This window comes from Mobula birostris, chromosome 1 (genome assembly GCF_030028105.1).
Source record: "Mobula birostris isolate sMobBir1 chromosome 1, sMobBir1.hap1, whole genome shotgun sequence".
NCBI classification, from domain to species: Eukaryota; Metazoa; Chordata; class Chondrichthyes; order Myliobatiformes; family Myliobatidae; genus Mobula; species Mobula birostris.
Window position 1 is genome coordinate 117,556,755 of NC_092370.1, and position 27,071 is coordinate 117,583,825.

The window sequence follows — 27,071 nt, forward strand, 5'->3', positions numbered from 1 at the left end:
GTTGGAGGCTATAAGGTGTTGCTCCTCTAACCTGAGTGTGGCCTCACCGCAGCAGTAGAGGAGGCCATGGATCGATGTTTTGGAATGGAAAGTAGAATTAAAATGGGTGACCACTGGGAGATCCCACTTTTTCTGGTAAGTGAGCTATCAATCTGTGTCTGGTCTCACCGATATACAGAAGGCCACACCAGGAGTGTCAGCTGCAGTAGATGACCCCAGCAGACTCACAGGTGAAGTGCTGCCTCACCTGGAAGGACTGTTTGGGACTCTGAATGGTAGAAAGGGAGGAGGTCCCTACTACCTTGTACTTCCTCTTTTCCCCATCTTCTTACTCTGACTTCTGAACTCTTTTCCCAGTTCTGATGAAGGGTTTCAGCCAGAAACATTGACTACTTACTCTTTCCCATAAATGCTGCCTGGCCTACTGAGTTCCTCCAGCATTTTGTGTGTATTACTTTGATTTCCTGATCTGCAGATTTTCTCTTGTTTGTCAATCAGATACTGTTGGGCAGTAAATGGTTAACTGCCTGTTGGAGTAAATTCATCTTGTCCTTCAGACAGTCAGTGTATCTAAGGAAATGTATGAATAAGCACTTCTTGCATGTTGAAATGATGCAATATGAACGCAATAAAGCTTTTTAAAATAAGTCCTTTGTATTTTCATGAATTTTCATGTTGCACACCCTATATTTTGCAGCATGTTCTGTTGGCTCTGAAATTTATCCTGGCATTTGCCATCTCGGACATCCCAAGTGATATCCGTACTAAAGTGGCCAGGATGGAATTTGAGTCCATGGAGGCCCTGAAACGAAAGGTAAGATGTGATAGTTAATGATCAATTAAAACCTCAAGATGTTTAATAATTCCATCACATGAACTTCAATTACTTATATGTTTGGCACATGTTCTCTTCCTTTCTCTGAAGTCTTCCACTAAGATGGTGGCAAATTGGATCATTTATCCAGATAAATATAATCTTTCTGCTTTAACTAAATGGTTGTGGGGTTCAATGGATTAGCAAGCTTCTTAGGTTTATTATAATTTAGTAGAATTAATAATTGCAAGACTAGAGGTATTTTATTAATGGCCATTTACAACCTCAGAATGGCACTAAGTTCCAGGCAGTCGGCTATGCTTTTCAAGTATAGTCAGAACTGTATGATAGGAACTGTGGTAGTTGAAGCTTGACTGTAAGCACTCAAATTAAAATGGGATAAACTATTGTTTCTTTAGAGAGTTGACCATTGGTCAGCACAATACAGAGCTCCACTGCCCTCCAAATAGTGCTGCCAAAAGTGTGGACATCCTCTCAGTTAAGGCATTGACTGGAAGCTAAAGCCACCTGCAGTCTGGAGCAGGTCTGATGTTGCTTGTGACTTTCGTATTGCAGTTGCTATTTGTCATCTGAATACATGAAGATCAATGCCCTTTGATACAGGCCGTTAGAAATATTAACATTTATTCATTTAGCACTGTTGTTCCTAAGTAAAAAATATTCACAAATCTGTAAGTCTGAGAGATAGAGAAATTATTTTTTCTGTGCTGTGTATTTCCATGGTCCCACTTTCTGAAAAAGACTAGCAGAAATGACTATTAAGCTGCATGGTGACTGGCAGTTTGGATTCAGAATTGGTTTGTTCATTGAACACAGAGGGTGGTTATGAAAGGGTGTTATTCTGGCTGGCGGTCCATGACCAGTGGTATTCCACAGGGATTAGTGCTGGAGCCTCTGCCGTTCATTACATGATTGGAAATATAGATGGGTGGGTTAGGGTGTTTGCAGATGACACAAAGATTAGTGGAATTGTGCAGAGTGAATTCAATCTACAGATATGGGCAAGGGAAATGGCAGATAGAGTGTAATCCAGAAAAATGTGAGGTGTTGCAATTTTGTTGCACACTTGTGTCAAATGTAAGGGGGAAGTATATAATTACAGCAGGACCCTTAATAGCACTAATTTACAAAGAGGATCTTGGGTTCATTTCCAGTGCTCAGTGGCCACACATGTTGCTAGGGTAGTCAAGAAGGTATATAGAATTTGATGTTGCAGTGTTTGCCGAGCTTGACAATTAGCTTGCAGATATTTCATCACCAGTTGAGGTGACATAGTGTGCAGATGTTGGTGTGCAATGAGGTACATGGTATACTTGCTTTCAATGATAAAGGCAAGAATCAGGAAGTCATGTTGCAGCTATATAAAACTTAGGTTAGACTGTACAGAGTTTCTGGTCGCCCAAATACAGGAATAAAGTGGAGGCTTTGGGGGGGAGAATGCAGGTTTACCAAGAATCTCTGGTTAAGTAAGATGGCAGGGTACTTGGATGTAGCTGCCACTCAGGGTCCAATCAAAGGTGTATTTGTTGATCTTGCATGTCTGTTCTATGATCACCAGTCACTGCTAGATACCAAAAGTATTAAGTACTGCAGGACTATCCCATTCACCAGTTGCTCGATAGTAACGGAGCTGGACGTACTGCATACTGTTGTGCTGTCACCTGTTGTGCCAAGATCAGTGCGTGGTCCAAAAGAAAGGTGCAAGTGATTGTCTCGGAGGTTTTTATTGTGATCGCAAGACCCGGTTGGACAGTGATAACATAGAATACTGGTTCACTGGTGAGACTGACAGTGGGGGAATCGGTGTTGCGTGAACAAGACCCTCATGCCTCGCAGTCACCTGCTGTCGCCGGGGAAGGAAAAGCCGGGGCTGGCTGTGTGCATCTGGGTTGTGGCTGGCCCCTCCAGTTGGTGTTGCTCCCCAGTATTTGCACGGTGGAAGAATAAACTGAACTAGGACAACTCGGTGACTTGGGCTATATTATTACTTCTTCTTTGTTACTGTATGTTTTTCTGAAATCATAACCATATGTGCTATTGGTAACGTGTTTGCACCTTGCCCTGAAGGAACTCTTTTGTTTGGCTGTATTCGTGTATGGTTAAATGATAATTAAACTTGAAACTTAAACATTTTTTGCATAGATTAGAGAACATGAGCAAGGAGTGGTTGGACATACTTGGGTTGTTTTTTTTTCTGGAGAGTTGAAGGCTGAAGGGGGTCCTTATATAAGTTTATAAAAATTATTATGAGATGCACAGCGAGACAGTCTCTTTTTCCCTGGGAGAAATAACAAATAGTAGAGGAGGTTATTTAATGTGAGAAGGGAAAGTTTAAGGATGTACAAGGCAAGGTACCTGGAATAGGATGCCAGGGCTGTTGGGGAAATGGATACAATAGTAGTGTTTAAAAGACTGTTAGACGTGAATATGCAGGGAATGAAGGCATGCAGATCATGTGCAGGCAGAAGAGATTTAGTTTAATTCAGCATTGCATTCGTCACAGGTATCATAGGCCAAAGGACCTGTTTCTGTGTACCGTTCTGTGTTTTGTGTTCTATTTCACAAAATAACAGTATAAGTAAGAAGGAGACAGCCATTCGGCACATGAAGTTATAATAGTGGCCCTTCAAATTTTCTGTTTATACCTTGCCTCCTTCTTTGGATGCAGTGCCAGCACATTCCAAAGTATCGTTATTATTTAGTAATGTGCTGATGGGCCAGCCCTGAATGGAAGATTACCTTGCCAAGGTTACATTCACCACACTGAGAACTGCTGAGTACAGACTATGGGCTATGGGTTGGATAAATGAGGCTAATATGAACTTTGCAGCTTTTTAAAGCATTGCTGCTGTGATTGGCACAACATGCAGGAAGTCAATGAGCTGAGAGCCAAATGTATCCACTAGGAAGCTTAGCAAAACCAAGATGTGGAATAAGGACAATTGTTCCAAATAGTTCCAGATCAAAGGAGGAATTCAATGCAGTCAGGACAAATGCATTTGACTTGGAAACAACACTATTGCTAGCAGTTGATGAGTTATCTTCACATCACACAAAAAGTCTAGTATCATTAAACTGAGTCTGTCATTAATAAACTGTCTGTTATTTAATAAAGTGTTAATAATTAGGAGTTTCTAATTAACCTCCTGTAATATATCACTCAGGGAAGCATGATTCTTAAAGAGACAAAGTTGCAGTGTTCATCATGGATGGTTTGTTAGCTGGTATCTTGTAAAGACAATTTAGTAGGGAGTTCCTCTTTGGAGAGCTGAAACTGGCAGTTAGATATTGGGTGGAACGTATTTTTCATTGAGCTTGATTTTCTCCTTCACAGAAGAAAATTTGGCAGAAAACTGAAATAGTGGACTGCAGGATGCCATGTTAACATCAAAGCATGTTAATTTTTGAAAACAGAATTAAAAGGTACAGGGAGAAATGTAGACTGAAAGGGTCATATTTACCATTTCAGAATGATACACTGTTAAACATCTTTAAGGCTTTATCTTAGTGAGATGCTTACTTAGATCGAAAATTGAATTATTTATGTGCAAAGACAATTGACGTTTTGTTTCTGTCAGGTAAAGGTTCTGAGATGATAGGATCTCGTAGTGAATAGGATCGGGCTTTTGAGTCCAGCTGCTGCAAGGTGTAAGAGATTTTAAAATAACCCAAACCTGCATGACTTGTGTGATTTTTATAGTGAGGGCCATGAATTAATTTGACACACAGTAATTCTTATAAATTTATCAGCATTCACTGGTTCATTATAAAAAGAAAATAGTTATTTATAATCTGTAGAATTCACTTCCACAGATGATTGTAGAGGCCAAGTCATTAGCTTTATTTAAAGCAGAGGTTGATAGCTTCTTGATTAATAAGGGTGTCAAAAGTTACAGGGAGAGGACAAGAGAATGATATTGAGAAGTCAGTGTGCAGAATGGCCTAATTCTACTCCTATGTCTTATGGTCAAGAGCAGCAAACATTTATTTATAAACCAGTATTTGTGTAACTGTGGCAGAGCATTTGTAAGCAGTGATCCCTTGTTTCTACCACATGAGAAAATACCTTTTCACACAATCTTGCATTAGATAGATAGATATACTTTATTAATCCCGAGGGAAATTTGGTTTCGTTACAGCCGCACCAACTAAGAATAGAGCGTAAATATAGCAATACAAAAACCACCAACAATCAAACACCAAAATGCAAACTATGCCAGATGGAAAATAAGTCCAGGACCACGTCAACAAGTTGTGATTCATCCTTATAAGCTCTGGGGATACAGGCCTAGCCTAATCATTCTTCAGAAGCAACTTTCCATTCCAGTAGTGGTGTAGTAAACATTCTCTAAACTGCTTCCAATGTATTTATATCCTTAAATTTGTGTATTTGCTGTTTTTCTTTGATTTAACACTTGATCTTTCACATCTCCCTTTTGTTATAACTGCTTTTTTATGCCTTACTTTGGGAAACTACTATGTTCCATAACCCAGTGAGACAAGATGTTACTGCAAAGATGCATTGAACAGTAGTTAATTAAATTTAGTGCAACAGTAATATTCATCTGTAATTCTATGAGGCAACTAATGGTTCATCCAAGCAATATTTCCTAATTTAGAAATAATTGAGAGATTTTGCTGAAAACATTACATCATCCATTTTGGGGTAGGATAATGTTGTAGCAATGGAGATGTGTTGGTAAATAGAAACAATGTTTTCAGTCCAGAATTGAACAGATGCTGGTGTAAAGAAACTTCTTCCATTCAAGTTTATTTCCAGTCTTTCTCTTTGTCACCCTCTGATCTTGCATGACACTTCCCACAGAATGTTATTTTGTTACCAGTTGTGTGTTGCAGCATCTCATGAAATCTTTGCTAATTTACATTTTGTGCTATATATCACTTCAGTTAAATATTTAGCAACTTTGAGATGAAAGAAATGTAGTGGTAAGTCTTGTGCAAATTAAGGGCTCAGACCTTCGGTTCATATGCTCAGATTCTTATCCTTGGAATTCAGAAAGTTTCTGGATACATCATTATGGTGAAAGATGCTGCAGATATGCAAATCTTGAGTCTGAATGGATTTTTTTTTTGGATCTTGCTTCATGTCCCAGAAGCATAGAATAGATGCAGTCCTTTGAGATTCCTTACTACCTCCTCCACTTTGCTGTCCAATCTCACCTTCCCATTCTTTCCTATAGTGTTTTAAATCACAGACTATATTTGACAACTGATTATCCATTAACTTCAAATAGGCTCTGACAAAGATTTATAAACCTTTGAAATTACTCATCTAAGTCCCAGAAAACTAATTCCTTAAACTAAAATCATGCTTGCTAGTTTTAGAATCTTTGGATTGAGGAAACATCCAGTCCATCAATTGTGTAGTATAGTGAATTCTAGTTAATTGGGACACACCAGGAACAGTGCATTTTGACCCAATTAAGCAGCTGCCCCAACTAGCGACAGTTTCATAGAAATAGTTAAAAATATTTTTAAAAAAACAAACTACTGTTTAACTGAGTAACAAATCGTATATTTAAATGAAATGCAGAACAGATTATATCCCTACCAATTCTACTATAGTACTATAAACCTGTATAATTTCCTGATGGTTGTTAACAGTGGAATTTCATTGCCGTGTTCTTTTTTGGCTGTAAATGAACAAAACAGTGCAGATAATGGACCACCTTCATACGATGCTTCTGACTATCGCATTCTTCAAATTTTCATTTTTACTGTAACTTTCAAGATGATCATCGAGACCTTCAAGTTAGGAACTATGAATAATTTGATGTAGTGAAATAGTTTAATTTGCACTCCTGGTCATTTCTGGCATCTCCAAGCCAGAATGCTTGAAACCACAGTGAGTGCAAAACAGTTCTGAATTATCTTACTGCTTATTTCTACAAATATCAGTGACAAAAATCACTGCTTTTTACACAGACGGGGTCACACAGAGAGGGGGCGAGAGACACACCCACACATCCACCCAAACAAGTGCATATGCCTGACACTAGTTAGAAACTATTCAACAACAGTCTCCTGGCCCATTTAAGTGGCATAGAAGAGTCCCAAATAAATGAAGGCAATCCTGGCTATTTTGTCATTTTGTTTTTGTTCTTTAAGATTTGTCCCAAATAATAAGTGGTTGCCCTAATTAACCAATAGCCCAGTTAACCAGAATCTACTTTGTTTCAATGAAATGCTGGAACAACATTATTACTGTATCATATTGTTCCCTCAAATATCCACTTACCTTTTGCCTTTGCACATAATACAGGACTTATTCTTACCCTGCTTAAGGTAGACATCACCAAATTTTCTGGCCTCTCAGTGATCTGATTTTTGTTCCCACAGCAAATAAAGGAAGCTGACGAATCAATGGCCAAGGAAGAGCAACTTGATGACACAAAGAGAGAATGGGAAGAAAAGAAAAAACTTTGAATATATACATTTTTGACTGAAATGGATTAAGTTTAGTGTGAAGATGAGAATGTCTCTCAACACAGTGCTTGGTGGCTCTTTGTAAATATATCCATTTTCTGAAGCCTGCATAAATCATTGTAGTCACGCCCATGCAGATAAAGCAAGTTGAATGGTGCAGAACAAATTACCAAGGCAGGATGGAGAAATAAAACTTGTATTTGAGTAGGTATATAAAATATAATAAATAAGACCGCACCCCTTAACTTGTAATAACACTTTGCAAGCTTCACATTAAATAAATGAGATTTCTGGCTCCAAACTTTTCACACTAAAGCTGTAGCTCTTTTGTCTTCATTTATCCTGCATACTACACTTAGCAACTTTAGGATTTTTGCTATGCACATGTGAATATGGAAATCTTCAATCTGCCCACTAACTCTTACATTCAAGTAGCTTGACTACTTTGGTTCCAGTTCTGTGTTCTGAGGTGATCACTGGAAACCCAACAAATCTAATTCACAATCTGGCATGCCCAAAGAGGGTTTCTTCATGGTTGTACCTGAGAAAATGAATGGGCAGAATGTCCATGCCTAGCTTGGAGGGCTTTGTTGACATAACTCCACCAAATGACAGCAGACCCAGAACCAATGTGTTTACATGAATAACATGCTTTCTCAGCTTACTTTACAATTACTTAGCTCTGAACTTACAGTGTGACATCCACCATCTCCCATTGAAAATGACTGGTTGCATTATATTCTGCCATATGCAGCTATTTTTAGATCAAGTTCCAATATTCCAGGCCATAAAAGTTTCAATGAACATGCAGGTTTTTTTAAAAGTTATCTGTAATATTGCAAAAAATACAATGGTAAAATAATGTCAAGTTTGAACAGCGGCGAATCAGATTGGGAGCAAGAGAAGGAGTTACTCACTCAGGTCAAGGAATGACTCGCTCTTCGTGGGAGTTCTGGCATTTGAACAACTGATCAAAGTTTGGGATTCATTAGCGAGTGCAAATTAAGGTGGGGCAAGTAGAATTGTGATTGTTGGAGTGGAAAGTGTTAGTGTGGGGATTTTGAGGCTTGAGTGAGAGGCGAAAAGCTGTAGGTAGATTTTTTTCTATAATTTATTATTTTCTCCTTTTATAATTGCACAGCTTGAACAGTAAGGATGTTAGGAAAGTTGAATGCTCCTCTTGTGGGATGTTGGAAGGCAGGGAGACCTCCAGTGTCTCTGACACCTGTGGGAAGTACATCCAGCTGCAGCTAACACTCTGCGTTAAGAAGTTGGAGCTGGAATTGGATGATCTCCGGATCATTCAGGAGGCTGAGTGGGTGATAGGACATATGGAGAGGTAGTTACATCTAAGGTACAGGACACAGGAAACTGAGTGACAATGAGGCGGGGGAAAGGGGTTAAACAGCTAGTTCAGAGTACCCCAATGGCCATCCCCCTCAACAACAGGTATATCACTTTGGGTACTGTTGTGGGGGGGCTGGGGGGAAAATGGCCGAGTAGAGGAAAGTCACGGTGGTCAGGTCTCCGGCTCTGTGGCTCAGGAGGGAAGATGGGGAGAAGAGGCAAGCTGTGATGATAGGGGAATGGGAAGGATGAGAATGAGATTCTCATAGTATGTTGGCTCCTGGGTGCCAGGGTTCGTGACATCTCAAACCGAGTCCTCGCCATTCTTAAGTAGGGGGGTAAGCAGCCAGAGGTTGTGGTCCATGTGGGTATCACTGATATAGGTAGGAAGAAGGGCGAAGTTCTGCAAAGTTAGTTCAGGGAGCTAGGTGCTAAGTTAAAGGACAAGACCTCCAGGGTTGTGATCTTGGGATTGCTACCCATGCCATGAGCTAGTGAGGGCAGAAATGGGAAGATGATACAGTTTAATGCATGGCTAAGGACCTGGTGTAGGAGAGAGGGTGTCAGAGTTTTGAATCATTGGGCTCGCTTCCAGGGAAGGAGGAACCTGTACAAAGGAGACACTTTGCACCTAAATAGGAAGGGGACTAATATTCTAGTGGAAAGGTTTGCTGGTACTGATTGGGAAAGGGTGGCAGTTAAACTATAATCGCAGGGGATTTGCAGGAAGAATATAGTGGCTTGATTCTGGAGATGAGAGTGTTAGACTATGAGGAGAGATTGAGTTGCCTGGGACTGTACTTGCTGGAATTCAGAAGGATGAGAGGAGATCTTGTAGAAACATATAAAATTATGAAAGGGTAGAGAAGAGGCAGGACAGCTGTTTCCACTGGTAGGTAACACTAGAACTAGGGGATGTAGCCTCAAGATTCAGGGGAGTAAATTTAGGACAGAGATGAGGAGGAACTGCTTTTCCCAAAGAGTGGTGAATCTGTGGAATTCTCTGCCCAATGAAGCAGTGGAGGTTACATCCATAGATATATTTAAAACAAGGTTCGATAGACTTTTTGCATAGTAGGGGAATTAAGGGTAATGGGGAAAAGGCAGGTAGGTGGAGATAAGTCCATGGTCAGATCAGCCATGACTTTGTTGAATGGCGGAGCAGGCTTAACAGGCCGGATGGCCTCCTGCTCTGAGTTCTTATGTTCTTATGAATGGGAACCAGAGTACCACAACCATTAGTAGAGTGATTGTGAAGATAGCTGTTGTTAAATTTTCAAAGTTGGGAAGCAAAAGGTTGAGCGTGGTGAGACTAATGTTCTGAATTGCATAAATTTCAATGCAAGAAGCATTGTAGGAAAGACAGATGAGCTCGGGGCGTTGATCAACATGTGGAATTATGATATTGTACCCATTATCGAAACTTAGTTGCAGGAAGGGCAGGACGGGCAAAGATTGAATCATCAGGATGCTCTTTATCAACTACAGCTCAGTGTTCAATACCATCATCCCCTCAAAACTAATCAATAAGCTCCAAGACCTTGGCCTCTATACTTCCTTGTGCAATTCGATCCTGGTCTCCGTCACTTGCAGACCCCAGTCAGTTCAGATTGTCAACAAGATCTCCATCAGCACATATGCACCACAAGGCTGTGTGCTTAGACCTGTTGTGCTCACTTTGCACTTAAGACTGAGTGGTTAAGTATGGCTCCAATGCCATATTCAAGTTTGCTGATAACACAACCATCGTGGGCCAAATCAAAGGTGGCAATGAATCAGCATATAGATTTAAGGAGAATGAAAAACTGGCTGAGTGGTGTCATAACAACAACTTCTCAATGTCAGCAAAAACAAGGAACTGATTATAGACTTAATGAGAGGGAAATCAGAGGTCCATAAGCCAGTCCTCGTTGGAGGATCAGAGATGAAGCGTGTTAGCAAACTTAAATTCCTGAGTGTTACTATTTCAGAGGACCTGTCCCGAGCCCAGCACATAAGGGCAACCACGTGCAATTATGAAGCAAGCACAACAGTGCATCTACATCCTTAGGAGTTTGTGGAGATTCAGCATAATATCTAAAACTTCGACAAGACTTAACTTTGGCAAATTTCTATAGGTGTGTAGTGGAGAGTATAAAGATTGGCTGCATCACAGCCTGGTATAGAAACACTAATGCCCTTGAACAAAAAATCCTGCAAAAACTGGTGGATTCAGCCCAGACCATCACAGGTAAAGCCCTCTGAACCACTGAGCACATCTACATGAAATACTGTTATAGGAAAACAGCATCCATCATCAGAGATCGCCACTATTCAGGTCATGCTCTCTTCTCGTTGCTGCCATCAGGAAGAAGGTACAAGAGCTTCAGGACTCACACCACCAATTTCAGGAACAGTTACTACCCCTCAATCAACAGGCTCTTGAACAAAAGGAGACCACTCAACTTCATTTGCTCCATCATTGAAATGTTCCCACATCAAACGGACTTACTTTCAAAGTCTCTTCATCGATTGTTCTAGTTATTTATTGCCATTTATTTATGCTTGTATTTGCAGTTTGTTTTCTGCATTCTGGTTGAACACCCTAGTTGGGTGGTCTTTCATTGATTCTGTTATAGTTACTATCCTATAGGTTTGTTGAGTACGCCCACAAAAAATGAATCTCAGAATTGTATAAGGTAGCATATATGTTCTTAATAATAAAATTTATTTTGGACTTTGACGGCTCAATATTCCGGGGTTCTGTTGTTTTAGATACGATAGAGTAGGAGGGATTAAAGGGGGAAAGGTATAAACTAGAGAATTCATCTAGTGAGACCTTACGTGTGGCACTGAGGAAATAGAAAGGTATGACTATGTTAATGGGGCTATGTTATAGACCACCCAATAGTCTGTGGGATTTAGAAGAACAAATGTGTAGAGATTGCAGACTGTTGGAAGAAACATAAAGTGATAGTAGGTGATTTTAACTTACCGCATATTAATATAGTATGGGACTCCCATACTATAAAAGGACTAGGTGAAATAGAGTTTGTCAAATGTGTTCAGGAAAGGTTCATTAATCAGTAAGTAGAAGTCCCAATGAGAGAGTGTGCCATACTTGATCTCCTATTAGGAAATGAGACAGGTTAGGTGAAAGAAGCTTGTGTAGGGGAACACTTTGCATCTAGAGATCATAATTATGATCCCTAATTTCAAGGCAATTATGGAAAGGGATAGGTCCTCGATTTGAGATGCTGAATTGGAGTAAGGCCAATTTTGATGGTATCAGAAAGGATCTGGAAAGTGTGGATTGGGACAGGCAAAGGTGTACTTGTTAAGTGGGAGGCCTTCAAAAGTGAAATTTTGAGACTACAAAGCTTGAACATTTAAATCATCCTTAGTAACAGGTGAGGTGCCACAGGTTTGGAGGATTATTGTTCCACTGTTTAAGAAAGGTTCTAAGAATAAACCAGGAAATTATAGGCCAGTGAGCCTGACATCAGTAGTGGGAAATTGATTGGATGGTATTCCAAGAGACCAGATATATGACCATTTTGGATAGTCAGGGATTGATTAGGCATAGTCAGCATGGCATTGTGCACGGTAGGTAGTATCTAAACAATCTTATTGAGTTTTTCAAAGATGTTACCAGGAAGTTGATGAAGTGGATGCTGTCTACATGGACTTTAGCAAGGCATTTGACAAGGTCCTGCATTGGGGGGGGGGGGTCAAGAAGGTTCAGTCACTTGGCATTCAAGATAAGGTAGTAAATTGGATTAGATATTGGCTTTGCAGAAGCCAGAGTGGTAGTAGATGATTACCTCTCTGACTGGAGCCCTGTGACTAGCAGAGTGTCACAGCGATCAGTGCTGGGTCTGTTGTTGTCTGTAATGTAGATCAATGATCTGGATGATAATGTGACTAACTGGATGAGACCAAATTTGCAGATGACACCAAGAATGGCGGTGTAGTGGACAGCAAGGAAGACTATCAAAGCTTGCAATGGGATCTGGACCAGCTGAAATAATGGCCTGAAAAATGGCAGATAAAATTTAATGAAGACAAGGGTGAGGTGTTGCACTTTAGGAGGATCAATCAGGGTAGGTCTTACACGGTGAGTAGTAGGACACTAAGGAGTGTGGTAGAACAAAGGGATTAAGGATTACAGGTCCCTAATTCATTGAAAATGGTGTCTAAGGTAGATAGGGTCCAGCAGTGCAGTGCTAGCCAGAGCGTGTCTGGCACATCTTTAAGAAAAAAGCCAAAATATACAAGCTAATTAATTAGGTGCCACCCAGGGTGATTTGAGAATCTCAGAAGCTGCTTATCTCCTGGGATTTTTACGCACAACAGACTCTGGAGTTTACAAAGAATGGTGCCAAAAACAGAAAAAAACATCCAGCGTGTGGATTTAACAAGGTGTTTTCGCTCACAGGTCAGCCACTCACTGGATGTTTTTTTTGTTTTTGGCACCGTCTGTTGTGCGTGAAAATCCCAGGAGATCAGCAATTTCTAAGATACTCAAATCACCCTGGGCAGCACCTAATTAATTAGCTTGTTTATTTAGTCTTTTTTCTTAAAGATATGCTGGACGTGCTCTAGCAAGCACTGCGCCACTGATAGAGTCATTAAGAAAACTTCTGGCTAATTGGCCTTCATAAATTAATGTACTGTATTGACTACAGGAGTTGGGATGTTATGTTGAAGTTATATAAGATGTTGGTGAAGCCTAATTTGGACTATTGTATGCAGTTTTGGCTACCTACCTACAGGAAAAATGTAAATAAGATTTAAAGAGTACAGAGATAATTTACAAGGATGCTGCTGGGACTCGAAGAACTCAGTTATAAGGAAAAATTGAATAGGTTAGAACTTTATTCCCTAGAATGTAGAAGAAGGGAGATTTGATAGAGGTATACTAAATTATGAGAGGTATAGATAGGGTCAGTGCAAGCAGGCTTTTTCCATTGAGGTTGGATGGGAGTACAAATGGAGGTAATGGATTAAGGATGAAATGTGAAATGTTTAAGGGGAACATAAGGGGAAACTTCTTCACTTAGAGGATGGTGAGAGTGTGGAATGAGCTGCCAGCACAAGTGGTGGATGTGATTTTGATTTCAAAGCTTAAGAGAAGTTTGAATAGGTACATGGATGGGAAGGACATGGAGGGCTAAGGTCCTGGTGCAGGTCGATGGGACTAGGCAGCTTAAATGATTTGGCATGGTTGAATGGGCTGAAGGGCCTGTTTCTGTGTTGTAGTTTTCTATGACTCTACAATAACCAAGTTATTCTCCAAGAACCTGAATGAGAGATAAAGACCACCCAAGAAGAGAAATGCAAGTTGACTACAGCTTGGCCAATGACAAGGTTGGAGTCTGAAATGGGATAGGTGGAGATCTTAGAGGGAACTCCAAAACTAGTGGGCAAGACAGCTGAAGGCATTTCTAGAATAGAGATCCAGTGCTTAATAAGGCCTAAGTTGGAAGAATAGGTTCTTGGGAGAGGAATTGATCTGGAGGTTAGAACTAGGAAATGTGGGTAGAGTTGGAGTCAGGTGGTACGTTAACGTAGTGGCTAGCATAAAACTTAAAGGCCAAGCTGTAAGGAGTTTGTACATTTTTCCTGTGACCGCATGGGTTTCCTCCCACATTTCAAAGATGTAGAGTTAGGATTAGTGAGTTGTGATCTGCTATGTTGGCACTTGAAGTACGGTGACACTTGTGTGTTGCCCAGCACAGTGCCCTCTGATTTGACTTGATGCATGCTGTATGTTTCTATGTATTTGTAACAAATAAAGCTAATCATGAAACCTTTACTTTAGAGCTTGATATTGAAGTAGAGATCAGGGAGAATTTTTTATTTAAAAAGGATGAAATTTTTTAAATGGGCAACTTTGGTAGAAACTCACAAATACAGGGCAAATGGATGATTGAAACAAATTGGAAAACAATTATACGTTTTTGGTTCAACTGGAGTTTTCATTTATGGTGAAAACATATAACATTGAATATACTCCATATCTTGGCAGAGTCTCTGGATGAAGTACACAAACAAAATAAATTTGATCAAATATTATGAGCATCCTGTTTCATCAAGCTGCCTCAGCCGAACTGATTTGAATGCCACGTGAAAATAGAAGAGGCTACAGCTAAAATAGCAGTCATACATTTGGAACAGAAATTGAACAAATTTCTCCCCATGCATCAAAACACTGGTGGTGCGCTGATGTATTTAAGCCCTCTTCAGGAAATACAACTCTGCATACAACAGTTGTAACGACATAAACTGTGGAGATTTAAATTCCTAATTTAGTTTCATTAATGTCTAGTTGAGTTCGGGAGGCAATACTGGACGGCAATGCGGATCATTCTTTAGGTCTTGGTTAATTTCCAAAATTCCTTTTCTGTAATGTGCCAAACTACAAAATGGTTGGTTTCATAAATAATAGAGTAACAACAGAAGGAAGCTAGTCTGTTGTTTCACTATTGCTTCAGAATGATACTGTCCTTAAGCTATTAAGCAAAGATGATAGTTTTGAAGGTTTTTGTCATCTACACATGCAAGTCAACCACAAATTGAGCTAGGCTTTCTTTCTAATTCAAATAATTTTACATATTTTAATAGTTTTAAAGTTACAACTGACTAGAAATTAGCCACTATTCACACATGAAAATACCAATTTGAAGGTTGGCCATGGGATGCCACATTTTCATACTATTACATTATTTGGTCCAACAACATTCATAAGTAGTGGTTACTCTTTCCATTCATTGCACCAAATGATGCAGCACAACATACAACACATTACTTACAGGTCATTCACTTGAGACAACTCCATATAGAATACAGACAGTTAAACAGTGGGCATTTCCACCTACATTAATCTAGTACAATCTGACAACTGTACATCACTGTAATTCTCAGTACTGTGTATACACAAATTTACAGTTCTTGTACAAATACACAAGGTAGGAGTTCTAAAAGGTGCCATCACAAGGCTATACATAAAATATAAACAAAACTATGTACATTAATCCAAAAACTTAACTGCATCTACACAATTGCTATGAATTCCCTTCACTATTTGTTATTTCCCACAATGAAAATCAGGCCATTAAAAACTGGAATGCCAATATACTTTAAGAATAACTTGATACACCCCAACCCCAACTCCAAATTATCCTGCAACATTTAATTTAAAACATATATTTACCACTAAATAACTGACTGGAAAACTTTTGCCAAAGCCAGACCTATATTTCAAGGAAGTAGAGTTTTTCAGTGTTAGGATAAATAATCTTATGAGTAAATCCATAACTACCTATTGACTGGAGTATAGCCCATTTATTAATGGATTAGGAAAGGTTTACTTTATTCAATCCATAAACTACAGAGTTTAACAGAAAGCAATCCATAAACTGTTGGTCAATAAAAGACTGAAATTCCAATTACAGATTAGCACTGAAAATCTCTCCTCCTCCGAGGTCTTAATGCAATTCTCCATGTGTCCGTGGAGAATCTCTTCAATAGTAGGAAGGGAGTTGGTGGTATCTTAAGTGTCATGATGCAGGACATAAACAGTAAGTACTTCACATTTAAATCATAGCTACCCTGACGTTGTCTTTCTAGCAAATCACAACTTATTGGTCTGCAAGTGACAATGCTATTTTTTGTTGCTTCCAATCACTACACCATGTCCTACCCCACGGAACTGACAGACAAGTAGATCCAAACATATACACAGATAAAGAGACAAGCTAGCCTAAGTGCAGGGCTTTCTCACTTGAGGGGCAACATAGTGTCATGGCCACTAATAATCAGCAAACTTAGTTCAATCCAACTCTGTCCAATTATAGCACCTTCAAAGTCTTGCTCAAGTTTGCCTTATCCTGAGTTTAAGTCAATATAGACTAAACCACCCTGAAGTGAGTTCTCTGCAATCTTTCAACAAATTAAGACTCTCCAGTATGACTATTGTGCAGAGAGCATTTCATCAAGCTTGGAATAGTGAAATGTTTTCACAAGGGCTGCAATATTTTAGTTATTGCTTTGGTTCTTTTCTGTCAGGTACACTAGAGTAAGTAATTAAACCTAACACTCTTTGATCATATGGTCTGAAACCATATCGATTTGCAGTATCCTTTCATGTGCAACACAAAGAGCTACAAAGTGCACTATTTACTTAAACTGAATTTAGCTCCATTAACAACATACAACCAACAGGTTGATACTAAACTCCCAAGATATTAAAAAATTCTGCCCCAGTCATGTTTTTCTTGTTGGGAAAGTAAAGCAGTAGCCAGCAGCATGCACAAAGACCATGCATTGTCAATATATTAAGCAAACAAATTCAAACATTGCAATAAATAATTTTAAAAGTCCATTTAAAAAGCTCAAGGCTAAAAGAATTTCACTTTGCTAAAAAAGTCAAACTGTAACCAGCAAGAATAACAGTTAATCAAGCTAAAACGTATTAAATAACTTGACAGCAGCTGGTTTGACTCGAGGTACACAGCAGTCCATCCTTAGGGTTCCGCTGAAAATTCACAGAGAGTGTTTTCTCATAAAGAGGTAGCTGTAGAACATTGTTTTTCAAGTTCATGTTGTTCTCTTTCGACATTTCAAGCATATTCAGCAGGTCAGCCATTTGGTCAGAATAAGATTCGCCACTGGTCAAGCCAGAGGTTCGCTCTATAATATTGCTCGAAGTGATGCACATTTTCCAAGCCGATTTCTCATGTATTCTAATTCCAGATGTTGGTTCAATGATATATCGACTACCATTGCCACCCTGCAATTGCGACCCAAGACAGAGGCTCATTAGCTTCAGGCTCTCCACCAAATCCTCTGCAACTTTAGGTGACTGTGAAGAATTTCCTTGTGTTGTACAGCTGTGAGTTCTTGTTCCCGTGTTGTTGGTGCTCCCACCGGAATCATTGGAAGGACTACTCCCACCTTTGTTGCCATCACTTGGGCTGCTCTTGTCAAAACCAGCATTCCCATCACTTGACTTGCCTTGCCCACTTCCATCCCCCCCACTCCCTGGAGGCCCTTCACTGCTATCACGGCGGTGCCAGGAGTAGGTGAACCCACTGTCTTTGTCAAGAAGACGGCGACTTTCTGAATCATCATCACTGGTTTCAGAACTGCTACAGCTTGATCCACGGCCTTGACTTTTCCGCTTGTGGTAACGTTTATTCACAGTGCTTGGAGAAGCAATGTTCATCTTTAACCGACTGAGCTTGGGGGGCAGGTTTTCATCCATGTCAAAATCATCATCCGACTCTCCTTCCTCAAATATTTGATTAAGGACAGGAGCACTCTTCCTGGTGGTAAGCCTGTTTGTTATGGAAGGTTTGCGTCGCAAAACTACAGGAGTGGGAAGAGGAATTACATTTCTGTCATCCTCATCATCCTCTTCATCCTCTTCCACTCTGAACAAACACGTCCTATTGTTCGTAGGAGGCTTTCCAATAGCACCAATTGTCGATGACTCTTCTTTCTTTGCAGGCTCACCAGATTTCATTCGATGTCCATTAATGGTGGACTCTGCAGTGCGAGCTGGGGAACAGACTCCAGCAATGGACACAGGATGGATGATGGGTGATGTTGTTATGTCTTCAATATCCTTTGCTACTTCTATTTTTGTAGGCCAGGATTGCCTAATTTTGAAAACAAAAGAGAAAAGGGAATCAAAATCTTCAGTCACTTTCTTCAATTTTTTAATTAGGCTTTATGGTACCAAATTTAAAATTAGCTTTACATTTCAGTTACTTATTATTGAATGCATACTAATAGAACATTTAACATTAGACATCCAGTCTACTTCTGCTTTGCAGTAAATCCATCAGCATCAGTTTATGCTGTGCTAAGGCACAATCTCGTGCAAAAAAAAATGAAGATCATGAAGAAAACATGAACAACTGGAACACTACTTCAATAAGTACAACTAATGCAACCAAAATATCAAATTCTCTTTCATAACATTTTCCAAGTTTATCATGTTCAGAAAGATCAAGATTCAGATGTAAATAATTCAAAACCTTCCATCTTCCCCAGACTAAATGTGCAAAATGTTTATGAAATTGTACTAATTAGTATCTTGGTGTGACAAATGTAGGCGTGACTAACTCATCTAGATGTAGAAAAATAACTCTACTCAACCTGCAGGGATGAGAATAGCAGTCAATATCAGAGTAAATATCTTTACTGGATCTCATGACAATGATTGTACTGTTGCCGCAGTTCCGATTAACAGTGTGAAAGTCACTTCATGCAATGGTATAAGGGAGTAACTCTTTAATTGAGGTTTCCACAAATATGAATTATGGAAAAGTCTACAGGCTAAATAAAAAGGCCCAACAAATATCATAAGAAAACGTGATCATGTATTGAAAAGACTTAAAATCATCATTCAGCCTAAACTAAGATTGGATCTACTGTTTGGAGAAACAGATATTATGTGAAAGATTACTGAATTTCAAAGAATCTCAGTAACATCTGCATATACAAATGGAAAAGCTCAGACACAAAACATCTTTAAGATAAATACTACCACACCAGGTCACTATTAGGCTCAATTCATGTGATAAACTGGTCAAATGTTGGACTGAGTGTTTAATCTTGCAGAATTGGGTAGTGCATTTTATTAATTTAATGTCACATTCTCACAATGCACATTTAAGTTTGATACTATACCAGACAAAAGACTGCAATATCCTTTTCAGCAAGTTGTGAAACTAAGGAAGTGAAATTTTCATTGCTCTTTCTAATGCAGGGCTCCACAAAACAATAACAATTCTGAGCCTGTAGAGAGTAAGAGTCACCAGAATAATATTTCATACAAGGTTATTATATTGTCCTTCAATTCTAACTGAGATCCTGTAGTTACTCCTTTTTGAGGAAACCTACAATTCCATTAGGTTTATAAGAACCTTTTTAGCTTGACTCTGCTTCCTATTCATTGGAAGGTTCAGAGGCCCAGGAGAAGTTGCATCTTTCTGATGTGGAAGTCTACACAAAACATTCTCTGTAGCAAATATATAGCTGTAGCACCAATATTGGGTGTGACACCTGATCTCAGAATGCAATTCTGGTTGCTTTGCCTTCAGTGCACCAACATGCTGGTCCAGTCTTACCTCATGCCACATGAACAAGAAAAGACAATGAACCAGTACCAGGGAAATACAAAAGGCAGGGCCACTTTACAACCAAACCCAAGATGCAAAAGCAGAACTTAAAAAAAAAAACAGGTGCAGCAGCCTTGGGATGCTGATTTTCTAAAGCTAATACCATTCTGTTCACTTCTGTTGGATTTTGCATGACCACTGAGTTTTGATGCAAGGTTTCAATTAATTTGTCAACATTCCTACTGCTCATATGCTGTCATGATATATCTGACTGCCTGTGAACAAAACAAGGCTATTCAAATATAAAGCAGCGTATTTTAACAGGACAGTAAGTCTCCAGTCAACCTGGATTACTTGCTCAAATCTTGCACTTGCTCTTGCGACTCACATCCTATTGATTTAAAATTCCATCCCCAAGCATTGTACCAGACAACTATGGCCCCACATGCAACAAACCCATGAAATCTTAAATGTATCAGTTTTGTTCTGCCTTTACACAATGTATTCAGAGTACTCATCTTCATCTCTATTTTAAAATGAGAAGAATGGTTCTATACTTTATTTTATTTTGTATCTCATTTAATCTAAGACTCAAGCACTTGTATACCCCTACTTGCAGGGAAATGGGTCAGCAGAAACAGCTCATTCAAGAAGCAGGGAGATAAGCACTCAAAGAGAAAAGGATCCCTCAAGGTGAAGAATTACTACTGAAATTTCCCTTCCTCATGTATCCAATCACCTATAGTAGAAAAGTAACTTTAGTTCTTCACAAAGAAGTTTTTTTCCTCTGAACTATGTCCATAAGAAAAAGTACGTTACAAATGCTTCTGCACAATATTATGCACAAGTAAATGTTCCAGACCTGACTCCAAAGCTTATAACCCTCTTGTAAACATCCAGAGACAGTTCCAACAATAAAGTCTATCTTCTTTTAACTAATGTGCCATATCCGAGTTTTTAAGAATCTGCATGTGACTAAGCTGCATAAAAGTTTCAACATGTATGTTTTTGTGCACTAGTCCTGCACCACAGGAAATGACAGAGCCAGAGACTTAAGTAATCTGTAAATACATTAGAAATACAATGTGACAGTGTACCTCTACAAGTATCTGTTAACAGACATGTGTAGCCTACTTGTTTGTACCTGAACTGAGCTTTAATGTGGCTTGGGCTGGAGGAACGGGTAACTTCTTTCTCCTGCTTCTCCTTCAAGGTCCTTTCAGCCAGCAAAAAGTAAGTGGCAGTGATGTGATTGTATTTATTACTTTCCAGCGACCTTAAAGAACAAACAATGAATCAGAATAAATATATCACAGCAGTAACCAAATGTCAAAAGTACTTAAATGCCTGTAAATTGCCTTGGGATTATTCGAGTCTAAAAACCATTATAGGAATGTATGTAGGTTGCAAAAGGCTTTTACTTGTAACAAATAGAAATGACTATATTAAATGGAGGTTCTGCAGGTAGTGTAGTTGTCTCACACCTGAGCAACCTGCATTCAATTCCAACCTTTTTTGCTGTGTGGAGTTTTGTTCTCCCTCTAACTGTATAGGTACACACCCTCTCCTTAGGCCTTCAGTTTCCTCTCATATCCCCAAGGCATGCTGATTGTCATATTAATGGTTGATCGTAAGTCACCCTTATGTGGATGATAGGACAATCAGTGGAATTATAGTCATAGAAAAGTACAGCACAGAAACAGACCCTTCGGCCTATCTAGTCTGTGCTGAGCCATTTAATCTGCCTACTCCCATTGACCTGCACCAGGATCACAGCTCTCCATACCTCTGCTATCCGTGTACCTATCCAAACTTCTCTTAAACATTGAGATCAAGCTCACATGCACACTCTCATGACCCTCTGACTGAAGAAGTTTCCCCTCACATTCCCTTAAACTTTTCACCTTTCACCCTTAACCTATGATCCTTAGTTCAAATCTCACCCAATCTCAGTGGAAAAAACCTGCTTGCATTTACCCTATCTATATTCTTCATAATTTTGTATAGCTCTATCAAATCTCCCCTCAATCTTCTACATTCTGAGGAATAAAGTCCTAACCTATTCAATCTTTCTTTATAACTCAGGTCCTCTAGACCCGACAACAACATATAAATTTTCTCTGCACTCTTTCAACCTTATTTACATCTTTCCTATAGGTAGGTGACCAAAACTGCACGCAATCTCTAAATCAGGCCTCACCAATTTCTTATACAATGTCAAAATAACATCCCATCTCCTGTACTAAATACTTTGATTTATGAAGGCCAATGTGCCCAAAGCATTCTTTATGACCCTATCAACCTGTGACACCATTTTCAATGAATTATGGACCTGCATTCCCAGATCTCTTTGTTCTACAACACTCCTCAGTGTCCTGCCATTCACTGTGTAAGACTTATCCTGGTTAGTTCCACCGAAGTACAACACCTTGCACTCATTTACATTAAATTCCATCTGCCATTTTTCAGCCCTTTTCCCCAGCTGGCCCAGATCCCGCTGCAAGCCATGATAGTCCTCCTTGCTGTCCACTACACCTCCAGTGTCAGTGTCATCTGCAAATATGCTGATCCAGTTCACCACATTATCATATGGATGACAAACAGCAACGGACCCAACACCGATCCCTGTGGCACTCCACTAATCACACATCTCCAGTGAGAAAGGCAACCAGTTACTACCACTCTCTGACCTCTCCCACAAAGCTAATGTCCAATCTAGTTTGCTACCTCACCTTGAATGCTGAGTGACTGAACCTTCTTGACCAACCTCCCATGCGGGATCTTGTTAAAAACCATGCTAAAATCCATGTAGACAACACCCACTGCCTTGCCTTTATCAACTTCCCTGGGAACTTCTTCAAAGAACTCTATACTTACTCGTCCATCTCTATCCAAATACTCATATATCCGGTCCCTTAGAATACCTTCCAATAATTTTCCCACTAATGACGTCAGGCTCACCGAGCTATAATTTCCTGGTTTAGTTCTTAGAACCTTTCTTAAACAGCAGAACAACACCGGCTATCCTCCAGTCCTCTGACACATCTGTTGTTAAGGATGATTTAAATATCTCTGCTAGAGCCCTGGCAATTTCTACACTTGCTTCTCGCAGTGTTCAAGGGAACACCTTGTCAGGCCCTGGGGATTACATCCTCTGTAATCTGTAAAGAATCATGAAGTTGATGCCATTTGTTCATGAACATCTGAGGGAGAATAGGTTACAGGGAACTAAGTAAGGGAACAGGATTACTCCGAGAGCTGATCCCATATGGCCATTTTCTACATCACAAGGTAATTCACAGATGACATAATGATAGTCACATCTTTGTCTCAGTTATTGTATTTTCATCATAATATCACAGCATCTTGAATTTAGGGAAGCATTTATATCCAGAATTATTACTACTCTGGCATTAACAATGCTGTTCAGTACAACTGCAATAATGTGCTATCTCATTGTTCAAAGTTCCAAAGGTTGGCCATCTGGCTCACTCCTTAGTCTGGAGCTGCTCCATTAAGCAACTGTGCTGATTGAAAGTAGTGGTACATTAATATGTACCTGCATTCATGTCAAAAGTATCAAGTGAAGAGAGCTCCCTTCTCATTACTGGGGATATTGTCCATTTGTAAAACAATATGACTTTACAGAATCTTGTAGAGATTTTGAGATACACATACACCTGTCTAAAACTTCAATATTCTACACATTATGTTTGTTACAAATTTCTATGCCACAGCCTGACATGAACAAGTACACAGCCAATTAAGCAGAATATAAGAATCCTGCCTTTGAGAATAATCTTTCCTGTAATTAAATGTACTTTAAGCATTACGTTCTGTAAACTAATGTGTACCTTTTCCCCTTCATAGTACTTATTTAATCACTTGAGGAAAGAGCGTAAAGCTGAATCCGACAACTACAAACTATTTTGCTTACCTTTTCACTCTTTAATATAAATAATTAAATGCACAGCAAAAAGGTAAAAAGACTACTATCACTGATGGTTATTCAATGGGATTTCAACAACTTTTAACTGCACATGGAAAGCTGTTTATAATTTTAGAAAGCCACTGAAGTGTCCCACTCAACTTGTGTATTCCCAGTGTTTTTTGTTTTACGCCTATTTCTGTTTCCTCATTTCCCTTCACCGGTGAATATCATTTCACCATTAGTGTGGAAAAAATTGCAAATATTGTTCCATGATGTATTTAAATATACTGTATTTTGACTTTGACTAAGTTTCAATAGTTTGAATCAAAACATATTGAATATGCAACACACACAAAATGCTGGAGGTACTCAGCAGGCCAGGTAGCATCTATGGAAAAAAGACAGCTGACGTTTCGGGCTGAAGCCCTTTGGCAGGACCTAAACATCAACTATACTTTTCTTCCCCACAAATGCTGCCTGGCCTGCTGAGTTCCTCCAGCATTTTGTGTGTGTTGCTCGGATCTCCAGCATCTGCAGATTTTCTTTTGTTTATGCAGTTAAGCTAAACAATACAGCTTAATTTCAAGTTTTGTGATATGTGCTAAATCTATCAGTCTCAAAATTTTGATAGCACACGTAAACAATATATTCACAATACACTTTGGAAAAGAAGCCAGTATTGATAAAGACTTGCTTCTTGTGTGTAGGGTTCCGTTGCACCTACTCAATAATAGTTTCTCGGTCTGCAATGTCACCAAGCACCATGCGCTGGATGATCCCATTATGTTCTTCATCTGAGAGATTCTTGTAAGAGACAAGCGGAATATTGCACTTGGTTGCAGGTGAAGGATCAATTCCTAGAAGCCAACGGTGGTTCTCAATCTCTTCCAGTGAGGCTCTTCGTTTTGGATCTCTCTGCAGCATGCGATTGATAAGACTGTAGGAAATAACATTAGAAAAATATAAAAACTTGCGTGTGCTGAAACTGTTTAGAATCACTGCCTTCTGTTATTGAGAGAATGGGATATCCAAACTAATATAGTCAGAAAGTCATAGAGCACTACAGCACATAACCAGGCCCTTTTGCCCATCTAGTCCATGCTGAACTATTAATCTGCCTAGACCTATTGACCCACACCTGGACTATAATCCTCCATACCCCTTTCTTCCATGTACTTACACAAATTTCTCTTAAATGTTGAAATTAAACCCATATCTATCATTTCCGCTGGTAGCTTGTTCCACACTCTCACCACCCTTTGAGCGAAGAAGTTTCCCCTCATGTTCACCTTAAATATTTCACCTTTCATCCTTAGCCTATGACCTTTAGGTTGAGTCCCACCCAATCTCAGTGGAAAATGCCTGCTTGCATTTATCCGATTTATACCCCTCATACTTCTGAAACCTCTATTAAATCTCCCCTCATTCTCCTACTCCCAGGGAAAAAAGGCCTAACCTATTTAACCTTTCTTTATAACTCAGGCCCTCAAGTCCTGGCAACATCCTTGTAAACTTTCTCTGTATTCTTTCAATCTTATTGATATTTTTCCTGCATGTAGGTAATCATAACTCCACACAATGCTCCAAATTAGGCCTGATTATTGGTGGCAACAACGACAATGAATGCCTTATACAACTTCAACATAACATCCCAACTCCTGTACTCAATATTTTGATTTATGAAGGCCAATGTGCCAAAAACTCTCTTTATGATCCTACCTAGCTATGCATTTAGAGTGGAAAATTGATGTGAGGAGTGCCCAGGAAAAACTGAGTTCTAAGTTTTAATCACCACCATATATTAAGCATCTTAACCACAAGTCCAACTAAAACCTGGACAGATACAAACCATTTTCAAATTAGCAACTTGTAGTCAGCCCACATTTATATATGGAAATGAAAAGTAACATTTTTGGAAGGGATATTTATTTACAATACATCACCTTAAATTTTCTTAATTATTTTGGAATCTTTTTAGTCAAGTTTCACTGTTAGTCCGTCAAGTAGCTGTTTTAAATGTAAAGCCTTATTAAATATATTTATAATATTTATTAGTATTAAATATTTACAAAACAGCTGTAGAAAAATACAATTGATAGCAACGCAATACAGGTGTCCCCCACTTTACGAAAGTTCGCTTTATGCCACTTCACTTTTACGAAAGACCTACATTAGTACTTGTTTTCACTAACCAAAAGAAATCCGAAGAGGATTTTCGCTTTTATGAAAAAAGGCGCCCGCTTTAAACTTGTGTTTACCCCGAGAAAGACTACCATGACCGTGAAGCCTTGTGCGGCAGGTGTGTGCGCATGCATGTACATGCTGATTTTTTTTCTACAAATCGGTTTTGGCTAAATCTTCCCGATTCTGGTAAGTGAAACTACACTGTACATATATTATTTCTACGTATAAAGTAGATAATAGGCTGTGCATTTATCATATCATTTCTGCTTTTACTATATGTTAGTGTTATTTTAGGTTTTATATGCTATTTGGTATGATTTGGTAGGTTATTTTTTGGGTCTGGGAACGCTCAGAAATTTTTCCCATATAAACCAATGGCAATTGCTGCTTCGCTTTACGCCATTTCAGCTTACGAATGGTTTCTGTCTTTCCTTTTTTTTGGCATGTGCCTGCGTGCGTGCCAGTCTGCGTGTGCGTCCGTGATGATGTCTTTTTCATGGCTTTTTACAAGGCGCGGAGCGAGAGAGAGACTGTGTGGCGCGCCACTCCTCACACAGACATTTTCGCAGTATTTTCCCTTTATTTTATGAGGTCGAGTTGCGATCTCGACACTCAACTCGGCATGGATGGAAAGTGTACTCGGGGGCAGACCCGACTAGTTTCAAACCCGAGAACCTCCGCTCCCGGGTCCGGCGCTGATGTCGTTGCGCCACCAGCCAGCCCACGAATGGTTTCATAGGAACACTCTACTTTCGGACAGCGGGGGAACCTGTAGCTATATTCACAAGAAAGCTTACATTATAGAAAATCTTGCAATGGATTTTATAAACGCTTCAAAGCACAAATTTTAAGTTTTTTTAATTGATCCTTAACATAAGTAGCCTATTTAATGTAAATAGCATTTCCTAAACCATCAATCAGGTTATAAGTAATTCATGCTATGACAACATACATTATAGCATATCAATGACTTACTCCTTGCATTCTTTGGAGACATGGGCAGGCACTGTGTACTTGCAGTCCATAATCATGGTGAGAGTCTCACTGTCATTTGCCTCTTGAAATGGAGGCTGCCCACATACCAACATGAAAAGAATAACACCCAGGCTCCAGATATCTGCAAAGATAAGCATGAAAAAGACTTAATAGTTTCTAATAGCTCAAACTGTAAACCTGCATTTAGAAAGTATTTGGTTTTTGGAAGAAGTATGTGCTT

General features: G+C 39.3%; 2 protein-coding genes across 4 annotated transcripts in view; one reads left to right on the forward strand and one right to left on the reverse strand.

Moving 5' to 3' along the window:
* ano10a (anoctamin 10a) overlaps window positions 1–7,583 on the forward strand; it is a 55,788-nt gene extending 48,205 nt beyond the window's left edge. For both annotated transcript variants that reach the window (XM_072260928.1, XM_072260935.1), the window contains exons 12-13: window positions 698–814; window positions 7,196–7,583. In XM_072260928.1, the coding sequence (XP_072117029.1) occupies window positions 698–814; window positions 7,196–7,282 (204 nt within the window). In that variant the 3' untranslated portion in view covers window positions 7,283–7,583. The remainder of the gene's footprint in view (window positions 1–697; window positions 815–7,195) is intronic.
* Window positions 7,584–15,214: 7,631 nt separating this feature from the next.
* The window catches only part of snrka (SNF related kinase a), a 47,294-nt gene continuing 35,437 nt past the window's right edge, over window positions 15,215–27,071 (reverse strand). For both annotated transcript variants that reach the window (XM_072260965.1, XM_072260956.1), the window contains exons 3-6: window positions 26,831–26,972; window positions 24,396–24,608; window positions 20,885–21,016; window positions 15,215–18,273 (exon numbers count right to left, since the gene is read on the reverse strand). In XM_072260965.1, the coding sequence (XP_072117066.1) occupies window positions 17,085–18,273; window positions 20,885–21,016; window positions 24,396–24,608; window positions 26,831–26,972 (1,676 nt within the window). In that variant the 3' untranslated portion in view covers window positions 15,215–17,084. The remainder of the gene's footprint in view (window positions 18,274–20,884; window positions 21,017–24,395; window positions 24,609–26,830; window positions 26,973–27,071) is intronic.